This window comes from Macrotis lagotis, chromosome 5 (genome assembly GCF_037893015.1).
Source record: "Macrotis lagotis isolate mMagLag1 chromosome 5, bilby.v1.9.chrom.fasta, whole genome shotgun sequence".
NCBI classification, from domain to species: Eukaryota; Metazoa; Chordata; class Mammalia; order Peramelemorphia; family Peramelidae; genus Macrotis; species Macrotis lagotis.
In genome coordinates, this window is record NC_133662.1 from 97,243,466 (window position 1) to 97,262,779 (window position 19,314).

The 19,314-nt window shown below is 33.1% G+C and overlaps 1 protein-coding gene across 4 annotated transcripts in view; it reads right to left on the reverse strand.

The window, feature by feature from the left end:
• Nucleotides 1-215: 215 nt before the first annotated feature.
• Nucleotides 216-19,314, reverse strand: part of USP45 (ubiquitin specific peptidase 45) — a 90,379-nt gene continuing 71,280 nt past the window's right edge. For 2 of the 4 annotated variants that reach the window (XM_074187230.1, XM_074187229.1), the window contains exons 14-18: nucleotides 17,514-18,198; nucleotides 15,027-15,124; nucleotides 13,248-13,334; nucleotides 12,095-12,248; nucleotides 223-10,752 (exon numbers count right to left, since the gene is read on the reverse strand). In XM_074187230.1, coding sequence (XP_074043331.1) covers nucleotides 10,622-10,752; nucleotides 12,095-12,248; nucleotides 13,248-13,334; nucleotides 15,027-15,124; nucleotides 17,514-18,198 — 1,155 coding nt within the window. In that variant the 3' untranslated portion in view covers nucleotides 223-10,621. Of the gene's footprint in view, nucleotides 10,753-12,094; nucleotides 12,249-13,241; nucleotides 13,335-15,026; nucleotides 15,125-17,513; nucleotides 18,199-19,314 lie in introns of those variants that run through there. The other 2 variants (XM_074187232.1, XM_074187231.1) reach the window with 2 other exon arrangements.

Here is a 19,314-nt window from a genome sequence, read left to right on the forward strand (position 1 = left end):
AATGAAATAAAAAATAAAAATTAAAAATAAAAACAAAACAAAACCAAAGAGCTAACAGTGGTTATAAAGAAAAATTTCCTTTATTCCACTGGAAAAAGGGAAACTAGATACAATGTACTACAACCCCCCCCCCCCATAGGAAACCTACTTTAGTGCAGGTAAATTTTATTACATATACTCATGGTTATGCAGTGAGCTGTAGCCCTATCAATGAGGGATATAACAGCAACAATGAGACAAGTTTGATTCGAAGCAGGAATTAATGTCCATATGCATATCTTTAAATTACATGATTTTCTTCCACCCTGCCTTTCCATTCACCTCCCTCAGTGGTGAAGTCAGGTGGCTATTGCACATATACATTTATGTTTAACATGTTTACAGATTTGTCATTTTTGGTAAGAGAAAAGAAAGAAATCCTTGAGATAGGAAATACATAAGAGAAATTTTTAAAAAGTCAAAGTAGTGTTCATTTGGATTCTGTACGCTTTTTTGTTTTTCCTCCTCTGGATGTGGATGGCATTTTCCATAACAAGTCTCCCAGGGTGGTCCTAGATCTCTGAATTATTGAGGGGAGCTGCATCCATCAGGACTGATCAACTTACAATGTTGTTAATGTGTATAATGTTCTCTTGGTTCTGCTCCCTTCACTCAGCATCAGTTCCAGTAATTCATTCTATGCTTCTCTAGAGTCCAATCAATTAAGGTTTCTTATAGAATGATAGTATTCCATAACATCCATATACCATAACTTCTTCAGCATTCCCCAATTGATGGGCATCCCTCTAATTTCCTATTCTTTACCACTACAAAAAGAGCCGTTTCCCATTTTTTATGATTTCTTCTGGATATAGGACTAGAATAGGAATTGCTGGGTCAAAGAGTATGAGCAATTCTATTGCTCTTTGGGCATAGTTCCATATTGCTTTCTGGAGTGGTTGGATCCATTCACAACTCCACCAGCAATGCATTAATGTCCCAATCTTCCCACAGCCTCTCCAACATTATCTTCCCTTTTTGTCATCTTAATCAATGTGATTATAAATGAATTCTTCCAAGTAGAGCTTGCAATAGGAAACTGCTTTGGTAAAAGGGATGAAACTGAGGTACAACCTCAGGAGGAGGAGGTTGTTGGATGACAATAAAGAAAATGCTTGGACAAGGTAAAAGGTGGAAATCAGATGGAATAGTGAAGAGGAAAGTCTGGGGCATCATAGAACCTGGTCAATCAGTATTTGTTTTGTAGGAAAATATATTACAAAGTGGGTGACTAAAAGTGGAGAAAAGTGAAGGAGTTAAGGGAACTAAACTGATTTCAGTACCTAATGGAATGAATTTATTAATCTTTGATTCCTTTATTCTCCAGAAAAGGCTGAAATAATCTAGAAATCAAAATTAGTCAATCAAAAGGCAGAATGAGTGTTTCTTGATATCTTGACATACCAGTGATCCTTTGTGATGTCCATCCGGTGAACTTGGAACATCTCTGCTATGCCAACAACCATAGTGCTGGCTCAAACTAGACCATACCAGCCGCAAATGGATAAAGTGTGTCCCTTGTTGACTGCTGTTCTCTAGGCATGTACTGTATTAGCCCAAGAAGTCCTTCCAAGTTTAGCACTTGAACTGTGACTTAGTTCCCTCTCTTTAGGTGGATGCTATATTTTGCCAATTAATCACTCCCAAATTTTATTTCTAAAGCTGAGATCTGACCATGCTTATGAAGCTCCTAGGGCTCCCTTTTATTTCTAGGACAAAATATTGATCTCTGCATCTGCTATCATGCCACTCAAACTAGAGGTCAAGCCTTGGAAGACATAACCCTTTTGTTTTTTGTTCTTGTTTTGCAAGGCAATGGGGTTAAATGGCTTGCCCAAGGCCACACAGCTAGGTAATTATTAAGTGTCTGAGGCCCGATGTGAACTTGGGTACTCCTGACTCCAGGGCAGGTGCTCTATCCACTGTGCCACCTAGCTGCCCCTGAGACATAACCCTTTTATTCATATAATTGATGACCTGATTACAAGTTATCTTACAGTCACCCATATCTAGGGATTCTTCATTCCCCAACCATCACCTGCCAGCTGCCTTTTTGGTACCCTCCACCTTCTTTCTCATTTATTCTGGAAGCATAATTAACCCCATCATTGTCTCTGCTAAGAGAATGTCAGGTCTACTGCCTTATAGCTCCATTACCCATCCCTGGAACTTTCTAAAATGAAATATGGTTTCTTGCCTGCTTCTCCCCTATATTTATCTCCTGTCACAGTGTAAACTCCTTGAAGGTAGGGACCTTTCCTTTTTAACATGTCCCCTGGCTTGTAACACGGTGCTTGGTATTTAGTGCCCTCTCCCACCCTCTTCCTTAATCCAGCTATTAAAAGTCTTTCATCATCACCCCCCAACCTATTTTTTCTAGGCTTCCTACACAATATTCTCCTCCACACACATCCAAGATAAGCTGGCTTGTTCTTATGTGAATGACATTCCATCTCCTTTATTAGTGCTTTTTTCTAGGTCACTTGTTTGCAGTGAACTCCCTCCTAATATGCCTCCCAACATTCCTAATTTTCAAATCTGAGCTCAAGTGCCATCCAGTTGCTAGAGTCCTCCTACTGGAAATTAGTTTTCCCCTAGTAGAATGTACCCTTTTACCCTCCAACCTCTCCCTCCCCCAAAGCAAGGTCCATTTTGGTTTTGTTTTCCAAGCACCTACCAATATCCCTGATCCTTTTCATATGCTTAATATCACTCAGTGAATCCAGATTCAGAGGGATGTTATCCAAGAATTGTAATGTATAAAGACCATCTAGTGCAGTCCACAGTTAGAGCTCACAGTTGTAAACTCCTTGGAATTGTTGGCACCTATCACCTTCTAGCTTCATGGAGAGATTATCAGAAATGGATCCACCTCTACCTAAAACCTGTTAATTCAGAAGTTTCTTAATGGGTCATTCATTTCCTGTCAGAGAAAAAGTGCAAGACATCCTTGATTTGGAATATGGGTTCATAAAGAGTTATGTTGACTAGATAAATGAATTCTTCCAAGTAGAGCTTGCAATAAGAGACTGCTTTGGTAAAAGAGGGAAACTGAGATTCAATCTCAGGAAGGAGAGGCATGTTGAATTTTGGTACATATGATGCTTAAATGGAAGAATTTGGGCTAGTGTCTTCTGCCACAAGGATGAAAAACATTTTTACAAATCAAGACATTTTTACCTGCTGAGATCTACTGAGAGTTCCTTCCAGTAGATTGCTGGAAAGTTAAATCTTCTTTACAACTATAATAGTCAATAAATATTTGTTAAGAACCCATTATGTGCCAGTACTGTGCTAAGCATTGGTAATATAAAGAAAAATAAAAGACAGCCCCTGCTCTTAAGGAGCTTACAGTCTAATGGAAGAGACAATATGCACACAACCATATACAAACAAGATATATCCAGGATAAATTGGAAATTAGAGGAAAGGCAATAGCATTTTGGAAGGCATGAAAGGTTTCTTGGAGATTTCAGTTAAGATTTGAAGCCAAGGGAACTGGGAATCTGATATAAGGGAGTTTCAGACATCCAGTGAAAATATTCAGAGTCTAGAGATGGGAGTGACAATCTAGTGTGAAGTTCAATAAGGTTAATATCACTGGATGGCAAAGTATGTAGCGGAAGAGAAGGAAGTCAGTCATTTGTAAGAATCAAGATTGGAGTAGAAGGACTCATCTATCTGAGTTCAAATATGGTATCTGATACTTACTAGTTGTATGATCCTGGGCAATTCATAACTCAGTTTCCTCATCTGTAAAAATGAACTTTCAGAGAAGGAAATGACAACCCCCCCACTATCTCTGCCAAGAAAATGGGAAATTGGGGCCATGAAGATTTAGACATGATTGAAAAACTGAAGTTGATTGAATAGAGGGATGGTAGGTCAAATTTAAAATTTTGTGAAGGTTTAAGCTAAGTGGAGAATGCACTGGAATGGGGAAGAAACATAATAGGGAGACCAATCAATAGGCTATTGCAATAGCTCAAGTGTGAAGAGATGAGGGTCCGGACAAAGATAGTGACAGTTTATAGAAGGCAGACAGTGTGAAATGTAATTGTAAAGATGGAAATGACAAGTCTGACTATGAGGGGTGGAGGACAGTGAATGGGAAATCAAAGATGACATCCAGATCATACGCCCAGGTGACTGCAAGAATGCCTCTAAGTCAGTCAGATGTTTTTGAACTCAACTACTTTTATTTCATGCTTATGTGGTTTGTAGGATACTCTAATGATAAAAAATGTTATTGGCTCTTTTGAAGTTTCTCCTTTGTTCCTTTATTTCCTGCATTTTCTCACAAGAATGTAGTCATGGACCTTCTTTCAACAAGTCACAGTGATAATAGCATAAAATTAAGTTTTTCTTGCTATTAGGATTACTATTTCTTGTTATTTGTAACTCATACTTTGTGGATTTTCATACTTATGACCTTATGACCCTATGGGGTTTTGGGGGTGTTTTTTTTTTAGGTTTTTGCAAGGCAAATGGGGTTAAGTGGCTTGCCCAAGGCCACACAGCTAGGTAATTATTAAGTGTCTGAGAGCAGATTTGAACCCAGGTACTCCTGACTCCAAGGCCAGTACTTTATCCACTGCGCCACCTAGCCACCCAACTCTATGGTTTTTTTGTGATTTCTTTCTTGGATCTTAACTCTGTTAAACTTTTTTTTTAAGGTTTTGGCAGGCAAATGGGGTTAAGTGGCTTGCCCAAGACCACACAGCTAGGTCATTATTAAGTGTCTGAGACCGGATTTGAACCCAGGTATAAACTTGTTTTTTAACTACTATTTCTTCCCACATTAAAAAAAAATGGTCTTAGTTGTCTTATTTTAAGCCCCATGCTTTCTTTTGTGTGTTAAAATTCACCCATCACAGTAAAGATCAATTGTTATGTCTCAGTCATAGAAAGGAGTACTTAACTATGTTTTTGAGTCCTCCTACTGCCCAGGTTCTTCTCTTCTCCTCAGGTTCTTCTTCATACTGTCTCTTTATCCTTTCAGCTCTAGGTTTTCTCCTCTCTTCAATCCTTTTTCTTTAGTCATTTTCCCTTAGTTTCTCAGGACCTCCTGAACTTCTTTTCTCACAGCCTTCTTTTCAATTTCAAAACCTTCAAATAACTCTTTGGATTTTTGGCCTTTATTTTATGTAATATTGCTAGTGGAATAGATATAAAAAAGATGGGCTAAAACTAAGGTGATGAAAGCTAATATGGATAAAAGTACTGAATCTAGGTTTTAAAGAAAATCAATTGCTTCAATATAGGATGAGGAAGACCCAGCTTAACAGTTTATAGGTGAAGGACGTGCTAATTTTAAATGACGAGAAACATTATGCAAAACTCAAGCATTCTTATACTCCAATTATTAGAAGCTTAATTTCAAGGTCAAACAGTTACCTTAAACTCATCAAACTATATCTAGATGATGATAACCACCTCTTAGCAACATATTTTTCGAAGGACATTGGCAAACCAGAAACTGCTGTATCATTAGAGGAACTGAGGATGGTTAACCTTGAAAAGAAAAGACTTAGAGATTTTTCTAACAATTATAGCTATCAAAAATGGAACTGGTTACCTCAAGAGGATTAATAAAGACTTGGACTTTAGATGATCATTTTGTTAAGTTTATAAGGGGGGGGGGGTACTTGTACCAAGTGGGAAATTGAATTAAATGACTTCTAAGATGTCTTCTTGCTCTAAAATTCCATGAGACAATGAAATACTTTGTTGAGAATCTAAAATTGGAGATTATTTCAAATGTAGGTTAAGTATTCCCATTGGTTGGTGAATAAAAAAATATAGGATATAAGTGGAAGTTTGTGATCATAGTAGAGAAGAAAATATAGACAGTGATGATGAAATCAGGGATCCCCCAAAGTTGCAAAAGCATACTTAATTACAAATATGAAACACTGGTAGACAAAAATGTTGCCAACAATCTTCTTTGCAAAGCCAATTATGTTACATCAGTCTTAAAACATAAATGAATAAACCAATATTTATTAAGAATATACATATTTTCCCCAATAAAACCAACATGTTAAACCAGATGCATGATTATTTTTTATAAAACATTGCAGAATGTTTTAAATTACAGGTATAATGAAAGATATGAATTTATTGCCAATCTAAAATATTTCTGAAAATTAAAAATATATTCTCATTTTATCTGTCTATTGTATTATAAATACATTTCCTCTTAGCAACTTTACATTAACAATAAACATTTCAAATAACTAAAAATACAATCAGTTTGATAATGCACTAAGTATTAAACTGAAGGCTCAGTTTTATTGCACATTAAATATAAATTCTGCTAAGATTTTTCTATAAGAGGTCATGCAGAAGTAATAATTTGTGTGAAAAGAGACTCAGAAATAGAACATTTTAAATGATACTAAAAAATTAAACATCTCAATTTTTACTTTTCACATTAAGCTATCTTCTTCTGAAAGCTATATTCAATATGTATATAGTTGAGTCTTGACATAAATAATAACAGGTAGGATGCAAGCTATTAAAAATCCAAATTCACAGAAACTAACCCTTTCCGTAAGAGGATGGCACATTACCACTTATCTCCTAACTTTCCACTCTTTCTGGTCATCTAAAAAAAATAGTCTGAAGAAAACATCTTTAAAGCTTTACTTTAAATGGTAAAATCTTGAATACAGCAAACAATACTGTTTTCTCTAGCAAATTCACGTAATTGATAGTTATAATTTTACCACTGAAAAACAAAAAAATTAGGGAGAAAAGTATAGTTGTGTATATTATAAACAAATTACTAACCTCAGTTAACTGAGGCTTTCAATTAGCTGAGGACAGAATTCTATAACATGTCAGGTGAGTTGGGTGTCTATAAAATTTACATTTATTACGCTCTGCCTTTTTTTTGGGGGGGGGATGTTATTATAATGGCTTCTCACTTAAATATCCCTGAAGGTATGTATCTTTCCATTAGTAAGACTGTACTAAATAAACTTTGGCAACATCCAAAACAATTGTTATATTAAAAATGTACTATGTAGAATAAATAGAATAAATACATGCTATATATATATATATATATATATATATATATATATATAAAAAGTTATTACTGTATATTATATTCCTAGTCAAACAGTTATTTTTTTTCTATTCAGAAGATGAATATTCTGCATAATAAGAAAATAGACCTCTAGAACTTGAGGTCACATAAGAAGAAATTTTAGAACTAAAGATTTTATAATTAGTTAAAAGCTAAGGAAATTAAAAGTGAACTACCATTCTTCCATGTTATTTCTGGAATAATAAATAAAACCCATTCTGGTTTTGGCATACTAAAACATCTGTTAAGACATCTAGAAAAAAGCTAGTGTAGCTTTCAGAACACTGAGGTCAAAACCAGAATACACTGGTAAACATGCAGCAGGGCTAAGTGAAAAGATCACTGGAAATTCAAGTCATGAGAATTAGGTTCTGTTTCTAGCTCTGCCACTATGAAAATAGTAACCCAAAACAAAAAAAATTAAAATCAGTTAATCTCTTAGTGTCAGTTTCTTCATCTGTAAAATAAGTAGACTGGACTACAGCAGGGATCAGTAACTTTTTTCTTTGTTTTTCTTTTGCACAGCAATGGAATTAAGTAACTTGCCCAGGATCACATAGTTAAGTATTAAGTGTCTGAGGCTGAATTTGAACTTAGGTCTCCTGACTCTAAGGTCAGAGCTCTATCCACTGTGCCACCTAGGGGCCCCAAGATCAATAACTTTTAAAGGAAAAGAGCCATCTTTGTTATTTTTTTTAGAAATTAACTTTTAAACAATCAATGTCAGAGATTTTATGCCGACTTCATGTGCAGTTTACACATTTTTAAATGGAAGATGGGCATTGGAACACTCTTAAAAATGTTTTCCTGTTAGCATAATTGTGTAAATTTCTTAAAGTAGGAATCAAAGGTAGGGACAATCTGGCTCTGAGAGGATGAAGTATGAGTGAGATAGGAGGAATTATAGTTAGTAAGCAAAAAGTAAACTCTGCCTACCCCATACTCCTATGCTGGATGTGATAAATAGCTCCAAATGAGGTAACCCCTCATTTTAGGATGAGATGCTTCCATCCCCCCCCAATCTATGGAATATTAAAGTTCTGATAGTTATAGATCAGCAATCCATTGTTCCTAATAGTTAAGGGTTTTGCCTATTAATGAGATGGGCCAAACCCCAAAAAGCTGCATAAAAGTAAAGCCCTGGCATCCCTTGGATCAGATCACTAAAGCTTCCTTTAGCTCTAAAATTCTATGACTAAAACTTATGCTATTTGATGAATTAATCATTAGTTCTAAGTAGGAACTGAAAATTTTTTATTCTCTGAACTTACTTTGCTTCATTTTACTGGGAAGAAATATTCACTTCCTTTAATTTCTGACCTTCCTGAAACAAGCCATTACTATCTCAGCCTTCATTTGTATAGAGTAAAGAAAGGTTGATTCTGGTTTCCTTTATAAAACTCAACCAAACAGAATAGGCAAAAGCTTTTCAACAGAAATTCTTTAGTCTATTGTCTCTGAGAAATGTGCAATTGCTAGTAATGGTCTGGTAGGTTTAGAAACAGAGTTAACTGATACTTAGCATCATCGAAAAGAAACAGCTATATTAGTAAACAGCTTACTAAAATTAAGTTTTTAAAAAACCCACTAGACTTTCTTAGTATCTCCTTGGAATAGTATGCAGCCTACTAGATCATAAAAAAAGTTTAGCTTTTCAAGATTATGCATGCGTCTTTTTTGTGTATATCTATTTCTCAAGCAACTAAAAATCCAAAACATAAAGATGTAATGTAAATATAAATGTAAATGCTTTACAAGGAAAAAAAAAAACCCAATGAATTGCTAAAAGTGTTTACTATTCAAGTGTGATATTTTGTATTCTATCAAAAACTAATCACAAACTTTAGTAGTCCCTAAGTTACTAAAAAAGATCTACTTCATATTTTTATGTCAGAGGGTCATGGAGGTCTGAGGAGGTAGCTGTGTTCAACCAACACATAGCCATCCATAATTTTTTTACTCAAATTTCCCAATATTTCCTATCTTTATTCTCATAAAGAGAATGTACTGGAAAATGAACAGTTATCTGGATTGTGACAGCTATTAATTCCTATGCATTTGATTAGGGTACTCTGATCTTATATAATGGGCATCAGTGACATACCATTATAGTGGTGGTGTACAGCAATGGGAATTTAAAAGAAAATATCATCTTAGCTATTAGCCAATGTAAAATTTTAAGTTGTCATATGTTATGAGAGTGTTTTTTTAATGACAAGTCATTTTCTTGGATAATAATGTCAACTATTCACTGAATTTTAAAAAATAATTTTATGAAATCAAACTTTTATATTTAAATGTTGATTTTAGGCTCATTTGTAATAAATAAAATTGTATGTAATATTTCTATGGTTGGGAAAAAAGTACCCTGAGTACCTTAAAAAAAATCTAACCCTGAGAAGTAATTTTAACACTTTTCAGGTCAAGAATACAATAAATAGATTTAGTTTTACTTATACTTTCATTTTTTTGACAAGGCTATTATTTGTATTTATTAAAAAAGTAATATTTTCACAGTAGTCACAAGGTTAAAGAAAAAAACTATTCCCCAAACACTTGTATATAAGAAACAATCAGAAAAGATAACATTTAATTAAATTAAAATTAATCCAACATGAATGTATGATATACTGGCTACAGAAAGGAATTGTGACCTCATAACTCCTCTCCCAAAAACCAAAGTCAATATTTACTAAAATATAAGACTACAACTTTTTCTAATTTCTTTTAAGAGAATGTTATAAAGAATATATTCTAATAACTTTAAAATGTAATCTAGCAATTTTCCCACATTACTAAATGAATTCACAACTTCTATTGGGAACACCTTATAAGTAACCCATATAAAATTTTACTTGGTGATCCATGTGTAGAATACTCTTCGAACTCTACTACATGTAGGCTGAAAACATAAACTTGGACAAGTTTTTTTCCTATACTTTTAGCTGTCAAAAACACATCAAAGCAGTAAATCAATTACTTGTTAATAAACCTAATACTAAAAAAGAGTTGAAACCATATACAAGATATGGCCAAAAAAAAAAAAAAAAGAATGCATCTAACTTCATGTTATATTGTGTTATGTTAGGTTTCACACTGTTAGTAGTTATGTTTAAGAGAACAGTAACTCGCAGAAATCTAAATCTACTTAATGAGACAAATTCTAATACCTTCAAATTATACCACCCAGAACTCTCAAAGGCTGCAGGTCCCAAATATAATTGACAAATTTTGATATAACCTTAGAAAAAGCAGTTACTATGCATTTGATTTAAGGAAATGGAACATTAAGAGTTTTGAGGAAATAAATCTTGTTTTAAAAGGGAATAACTGGAAAACTTTTGAAAAGTTCAGATCTAAGGGACACAGTTAATTTTTATGAAAGAAAAAACAAAATAAAGGCACACTACATATTTAGTTTACCCTTGCAGTATCTAAATAAAGGTGGCCTAAATATTAACTTTTAACAATTATGAATAATGATCACTATAATATCCTTTCATAAAAAAGAAGGTAAGCCTGTGCATTAAGTGCTCTGGATTCTGGAACCATCTGAACATGAGTATCACTAACATGTACCCATTGTCCTGCTGATGCTCCCGTTGATTCTTTTAAACCTATAATACAAAAATAAATAAATTTAAACATTTTAAATACTTCTTTCTAATTGCAGCAGTTATCTCAAAATAATTCTAAATTACAACATCTATAAAGGGGTTTTGAGTCTTTTTTATATGTAAAAGTAAAAAGACTATGTTATCTTCAGAAAAAAATCACAGAACCTTAAGAAAAATTCATGATTTTAAAGTGCACTAAATTAAACTACAAGTTTTTGACCACTATTCTAATATCAGAAGTCTTCTTCTTTATAATACTTAATTAAAAAAAAAAACAAACTAAGGGGAGGCTAGGTGATGCGGTGGATAGAGCACCAGCCCTGGAGTCAGGAGTACCTGAGTTCAAACCTGGCCTCAGACACTTAATAATTACCTAGCTGTGTGGCCTTGGGCAAGCCACTTAACACCATTTGCCTTGCAAAAACCTAAAAAAAAAAAAAAAAAAAAACACACCTAAAAAAACAAAAACAAAAAACAAAACTAAGAAGCCACCATTCAAAGGAGTAATTTCTAGTATATAAGTAATTGTCCTGTTTTCTGAAAATTATAACCAATTATTACATTATTTTACACATTTAACTAAAGTTCTTAAAATTCAAAAATTAACCAAAAAAAAAATAGGAACCTTGAATTCAGAATGCAACATAATTTAAAGTCTATAGTAATTTGAGATTCTTTTGTTCCTAATGTAACAGGCTACAGTCTAAAACTATTAGTTTGGAGATATCCTTTTATTTTTAGCCATATTCATGCTTAGACTATTATTGAAATAGGAGTCCATCTTCTCTTTCTTAAAATTTCTAAAGAAGGTGGTGTTACAATTTCTCTTAATGAATCAAGAAATTTTTCCTATTATCATTTAACTCTTATCTTTTTTTTTCATTTTTACCAAAGGTGTTTAACATATTTTGGTTACTGTGATAGATCTAGATAACAGCTCTGTGCACTACCCATCTATCTTATACATTTATTGCTTGAAACTGCTGCATATAAACAAATTCCTTCTTTGGTAGAAGCATCTTCTAAAATGCACTCTTTCAAGACATTATGGTAAAGATAATTAAGATGGTTATTCAAATAATAAGACAGACATATTTTATATTCTTCAAAGATTTGGGCCATCAAGTCCTGCATTATTTCAGTTCCTGAAATATTCCTTTTACCAAGAAAATACAAGTAGAAGGGCACTATCCCACTGTCCATTATTTTTAATGAGGACTATCTAAGTCACAAATTTACTTAATAGTAAAATGAAGAAATTAAAATTCAATTTATTTGATACACATATGAAGCAATAATTTTAATATCTGAAGGACAGAAGAAGAAATTAAGTATAACATACCATGGATATTTTTATTGCCAACAACATGGTCCAATGATTTTCTGGAAGTTGTTCTGACTTTCACATAAGCTGTATAATGGCCTCCTCTCATTGAGCCACTGTGTTCCACTATTCCATAAAGACCATAGAGAACTTTCTCCCCACTGGTTACATTCTTTTTTCCATAGAAATAACAACAAATTCCAAATTAGTATTTTGTAGTAGTAAAAGATGCTAAGGGAAGTTCTAAAGGATGATTAATTAAATTCATATTATCACTAAACATAGTCATCATAAAATCTGATCTTATAGAACTTAAGCACATAGAAAACAAGAGATCAAATCTACTTATTTAACAGAATTGACAAGAAATCCAAGGTTAGCATATTAAATATATTATTTGGAAACTCCTAAGTCTTTAGGTCATTTTATAATTGAATAACTTGACCTTTTAGGAAGTACAAAGAACTGTACCAAAATTAGACCAGTATTCTTAGTGTACTGAACTCAAAAGACAATCCTATGTTCTTTAAATAATTTTTCTGTCTGTGGGAAAAAACTTAATAGGCAATCATTAATGCACCCAAAGTATCAAACTATATAAACTCCCTTAAGGGAAAGGATCATTAAACTCAAGTCCACTCTTTAAAATACCTTTTTTTGTAGGCTTACTTATGACATTGAAGGTTTAGGATAATTATAAGATACAAAGAAGATCAAAAACTTGTTTAATAATTAGGTGTCTTGACTGTTCATGGCCCTTCATCAATGTCCTTTATATTCAGATATGCCATGACTATTTATATATTACCTATAATAATTACCCAAGGATGATATGAAGGAGGACAGTGAATACAATATTTCTGATTTTATTTTTTAGGTTTTTGCAAGGCAAATGGGGTTAAGTGGCTTGCCCAAGACACTAACATATAGCTAGGTAATTAGTAAGTGTATGAGGCCCAATTTGAACTCAGGTCCTCCTGACTCCAGGGTCTGTGCTCTATCCACAGCAGCCACCTAGCAGCTCCCTGAAATTAATTAATTGTTTTAATTAGGTAGTTGTATATTTGCTTCAAGAAATTAATAAACATTTTTTTAAAGTGTACAAACAGCCAGGACAGAGTGTACTTGAAAGCTATTATCACAAGTGAAAGCAATTCATTATATACTATACCTTGCAGGTAACAGAACAAAAGGGTGCTAAATCTAGCACAAGTGGGAAATCCACATGTCTGTTTACTTTTCGTAGACTCAAACCAGCCTTCAAAAAAAAAATGCAAAAATGTTGAAATTCATAGAATTCATTAGATTTTGCAGATTTGATCATCTCAGTTCAAATGCTTTCTTACCCTAGACCTTCCCTCAACATTTGGAGTCTTCTCACCCTGGACTATGCTTCTGCCAGGCTAATCCCCTTCTCCTAGTGTTGAGTTCTGTGCTACCATTCTGGAGACAGGCCCAAGCCAGACATGTTTCATTACCCTCCAAACTGTTCTGGCTCCTCTATTCTACACTGGTAATTCCCTTCACTGCCCCACTTTTTAGCTCCCCCTGGGCTTCTTTTTATATTCTTCTAACTAAGTAGAGGATCTGGAATGTAGTAGGGGCTTAATAAATACTTACTGCTGATCTTTACTACATAAAAAAGTGAAAAAAAAATAAAATTATACAAAATTCCATTTTCAATAGATTATAAAAAATGTAGAAAGGTGACATAGAGAAAGGAATAAAGGTCCGGTTTTCAATGTCAGAAAGATAGGTTCCAGTCAACTGGTTCAGTGGTCATGAGCAAGTCTTTAATGTCTCAGTTTCCTTGACAACTCTCAAACTAAAGTTGTACTGTAGTTTATATTAGCATAGGGAGATTCCTAAAAGCCAGACAAAAAAACTGAAGAGCAAAAAGTTTAGGTGACTAATAAGCACTGGAGAATTGGCATTTGATTAATTTAATGGCTGTATTTGAAGATAGTACTGTAAAGATATTTATGTAAATTAGTGGTAGTTTTTTAAAAAATGAATATGAATAAGCATGTAATTTCTTCACTTAAAAACTCAAAGAAAAATTTAAATATATAGCATTATGTAGTAAAAAGAATGTTGGGATTTTAACCAGGAGACCCTAGGTTCAAATTTCTCTGTGTATGTGTGTGTGTGTGTGTGTGTGTGTGTGTGTGTGTGTGTCTCCTTGGGCAAGTGACTAAGTTTCCTCTTCTGTAAAATAACAGGGATACTTCACAAGACGATTTATTAAGAAATCCTTTAGCTGCAAAATTCTCTAATTATTTATCACTTGCTTACTACAAATAGGAAAAACGACTCTGAAAAGGATTAATTAAAAGAAAATAATTGGGACCCAGAATTTGCTTCTAACTCTTGGTGTTTTTTTTAAAGCCTAAATTATAACAAGAGTCCAAGATAGGGACTTAAGTTTTCAAAGACATATTTTGTTCTCAGCTATTCATGTTAACCATTTCTCATAATTATAAAAGTTCTTAAATTTCTTTGGTTTGTACTTGGGATTTGTGGAGAAAAGGGAGAGAGGTTTTAACATTAGAATTTTTAAATGTAAAATATTTTTATTATAAAAAAGTTAAAAATTTGCAGTCGCTCAAGGATATGATTCCATTGGTTATATTGTATAATCGCTGGCAGCATCCCATAAGATTTGAGATGTCACTAAAATAACACTGAATATTCAAGAATGCATTTGTTCAACTGCAATTATTTATTTTCAAAGCACTGTGCTAGGTATCATGGGAGAGATAATTTGAGGTGTCTTCATTTAATTTACAATCTGTAGGATAAGCAAGACAAATGCTACTATTAAAGTGCAATAAGAAAAACACAAAATGCTTGGTTGATGGTACATGGAAAAGATTATGATCACAAGCTATTTTTTCAGTGTAATGATTAGATCTGTACTGGAACTCATTGCACTGATGTGGACTTTTACCTGATGGAATCTTTTAAGATGGAGGATAAGAATGGCTGGAACAGCAGAAATGAGCAATTGTTTCCTTGCATTGGTATATACACCTTCTGGCTTCTTTTCTGCATGAAAAAGAATTTTTAAAATGCATTTGTAAAATTGTATTAAATCGTATAATATCTGTTTATTCATTATTGCATTGGTTGTATAGGGGGATACATTATCAAATATTTTAAATCTGAATTTGGGAGATCTATAAAATTACAACTGTAGGAATCAAAAGGGCAAGATATATAATGACCAAAACATAAATTAAGAAAATAATGAAAGATAACAGAATTCAAGTCAAATTCAACAGCCTTTAGTCCTAATTGAAATATACTTCCTTTCTTTTGAGAAATGATGCACTCGGGCGGCTAGGTGACACAGTGGATAAAGCACCAGCCCTGGATTCAGGAGTACCTGGGCTCAAATCCGGTCTCAGACACTTAATAATTACCTAGCTGTGTGGCCTTGGCCAAGCCACTTAATCCCATTTGCCTTGCAACCCCCCCCCCAAAAAAAGAAATGACTCACTCTAAGAACAGAAAGTAAAGAGTCAACAAAACCAGTTGTATTAGATAACTTTGCTTAACTTTTTATGGGAAGGAACAATGGAAGTATTATTCCTTTTGAAATGAGTGATATCAAAATAGTATATATAAAAACAGAAATGCAATAAAAGAATTAAGTAGCATCAGCAACATACTTAGAAATCAAGTTCCATAGACATCTGCAAACCTTTCATTGTGACTCAAGTGCTGAATGCTTTATTTACATAACATTTAAAAAACTTAACTTATATTCACATTTAACTTCCTCTTAAAACATCACAATATTGGGGCAGCTAGGTGGCGCAGTGGATAGAACACTGGCCCTGGAGTCAGGAGGACCTGAGTTCTCAAAACTTAATGATTACCTGTGTGATCTTGGGCAAGTCATTTAACCCCATTGCCTTACATAAACTTAAAAAAAACCCTCGCAAATATTAATATGATCTTGAAATAAAACAGCACTCATTGTTTAATACATTTTCAGAAAAAAAAATTTCTTACTGAACAAATATCCTGAACTTCACTCTCTTGAAAATCTCATATTTTCTGTGCTATTCAAAAATGAAACAAAAAAATCTGACAAAATTCCAAATCAATATCATTTTATTCTAGTACCCAAAAAGGCCTAGGAAAATTTAACCTATAACCTTAAGGTCATAGACTACCTCCTAGATGGAAGACATGGGAGGCCAGTAAAAGATCAAAGGACTTTGCTAGCTTCAACATCTAGTTCCAGGGTCAGCAAACTATAGTCTTTGAATTTTATTTAAATTTCATCCTTTATTTAAATTTATTTAAAATCCCTGAACTTTAAAAAAAGTTTCATCGTATTTTAAAATATACAATATGTTCTTAGTTCATAAGTCCTATAAAAATAGAACCATACTTGAAGTCAAAGTGTTTGTGTAGCCTTGCCAACATTTAAAGACTGAGCTCTTTATAACTACTGGAGACCTTGACCATTCAATTGTAACATAGCCTGATTTATCCTAAACTGTCTAAATGCTCACATTATATACACAAAATTCTCTGGCTTCAAAATACTGTATATCCTAGCACTTAGCACAGTATCTGGCACATATTTGATACTTACTAAATTCTTGTTTATAAAAAAATATTAAGAAATATCTCTTGCTTTCAGAAAAACCTGTAAAAACTTACATGAAGTGACACAAAATGAAGTGAGCAGAACCAGAACACTAGACACAGTAATGGTAATATTATCCCATGATCAACTGTGAATGATTTAGCTATTCTCAACAATGCAATGATACAAGACAATTTTAAAGGACTCATGATGAAAATGGTTACCCACCTCTAGAGAAGAAACAGATGGAGTCTGTTCTAAATGTAGAACTGAAGCATACTATTTTCTCTTATTTCTGCATATTATACAGTAGGTATCTACTAAAATATATTCTATAGAAGACCCACCTCTTTCAAAATGTCTGGACAGAATTTGGTAAGGTACTTGTAGTGGAAATTGATTTTTGTGTTCAAATTTTATAAACACAAATGTTTACATGATGCTGTGATATATGAGTAAATGTAGTGTACATTTTAACCTGGACTTTAATTACATCTCTTTTAGTCAACTCAATAAGACTTGGGAGGCACCTTAATGTGATTATTTATATATTTCACATTTTAGTTACATTTAAATATCTTCTCAAAAGAAGACAAATAATTCTATCTAACGTATATGGAGACGTATCTTTTTAATATGCCTTGTATTTTCTGACTTCATCTACAGGCCTTAGGGTTCACCTTATTTGAGGGAATCAAATCAATTAATTCATCTAAACATCATTAGAGTGACAAATATAAAAAAATTACATAGTTCTTTCCTTCATGGACTTTATTATTAAGTACAGGAATGACACAATAATGTTAGGAAATAATTAGACCAAAAGTTTACCTGTAGAATTGATTTTCTTTTGGAACATCTGTTTCTTTTCAGTACAATTCTCACATAAAAGCTTGTTATTTCCCATTAGTAACTCCACAGATGTAAACTGGTATAGACAGGACTGAATTGAACATTCTTTGGAAGAAGTTGTATAGCTCTGAGAAAGGGTTTGGAAAGCATTCTGAGGGTTATGGGACAACGTATACTTTTCCACTGAACATAATGAATTTCTTGAAAAATTTAATGGCTGATGTTCACTGTTAAACTCTGTCCCTCTGTCACTTAAGCTGAGTTTGGTAACACCTTCAGTTATCATTTCCTTACCACTCTCATTGGCAACTGCAAATGGAAGTTCAGGGACTTGTACAGATGAATGGGTAGGAACACCTTCATGGAAAAAAGATAAATTATTGGGTCTAACAGAAATGGTTTGTTTTGCAGCACTTTCACATTCTGAAGCCTCACTGTCAGCATCAACGCTGCTTTCAGAATGACTAGCTTCTTTCTCACTTCCATCAGTCTGACTTGCATTTGCTGTAGTCTCAGACATCCTACTTGTGTCTCCTATGGACAAAATTGAAGAATCCCCATTTATTTCAAGGTTTCCATTTTTCTGGTGCATGATAACAGGAATTTTCTCTTCTTCCCCAGAAGATGATTTTCTTACAAGTCTTCTTTCATAATTTAGTTGATTCTATAAATTGATTTGATGTTTTTTAGAGAAAGAAAGGAAAAAAATGAACTTAAAAATTAGGTTCCACTGCTAGTTAAACTTTCTAAAATCATCTGCTAACATATTATTCTCCAGCAAATACCATTTGTAGCAATTGAAATTTCTAAATCTGACTCCTTGACTTTTTAGAAGCTCAATATTATTTTTTAAGATAGATAAAAACTTGACAAACATCAGTCAGCAAAATGGGGGTATTCAAGAATTAGTTTAAGTTGAAAATGAAAAATGAAAAAGTATATCACAAATCTTGCAATTATATAAAGTTGACTACCTGACAGAATTCAGGGAGGAGAATTTATCTCTCCCATGTTTTGCTAATGAGTTATTAATATCTAGAATCAAAATAAATAATTTTGTTTATTGTAGCAGTGAGTGCCAAAGATAAAAGAACCAAAATCCAAAATAAATTTAACCAAAGACTTTATCCAAACTGACTGTTTTTTCCCATTTTCAGATCTACTCTAAGTCTATGGGCTATGAGATACAAAAAAAAAAAGCTCACAATGAAAAAACTGAACAAACTATTTTAACTTGAATGTTATAGTGAAGTGCTTTTCCCACTTTTGCTCTCATAATTGTCTACTTCCTCTTTAAATTTATACCTTCAAGTTAGCAGATACATCTAGAAAGCTTTTTCAATAGACTAAATATAGTAATAATAAAATGAAGCTAAGGATTACTTCTTTTCATGAAAAGGGGGAAACAAATGGGAAGAAACTCTACAATTGTGGTAAATGTTCAATTTAGACCTCAATATGTATATTCTCCATCTGTTGTCTTGTTCTAATAACTTTTTGTCTTACATCACTTTCCAATAAAAATTTTGCATTTGTATGCTTTTTCCTTTACTATTTTTACATTTATTCCAAATGTAAATTACATTATACACTTCTTTCCTTTCAATTTGTTGTCTGTTTTTTCTCCCTTGTCCTCTCCCTCCTCATGCATTGATACTTCTAGCTTGTTCATTTATTCTTGTGTATTTCATTGCTGATGATTCTTTATCATTCTTTATGTTAGATTTTGTAGGATTTAAAAAGAAAAGCTGTAGCCCAATTTAGCAAGTTAAAAAAAAAG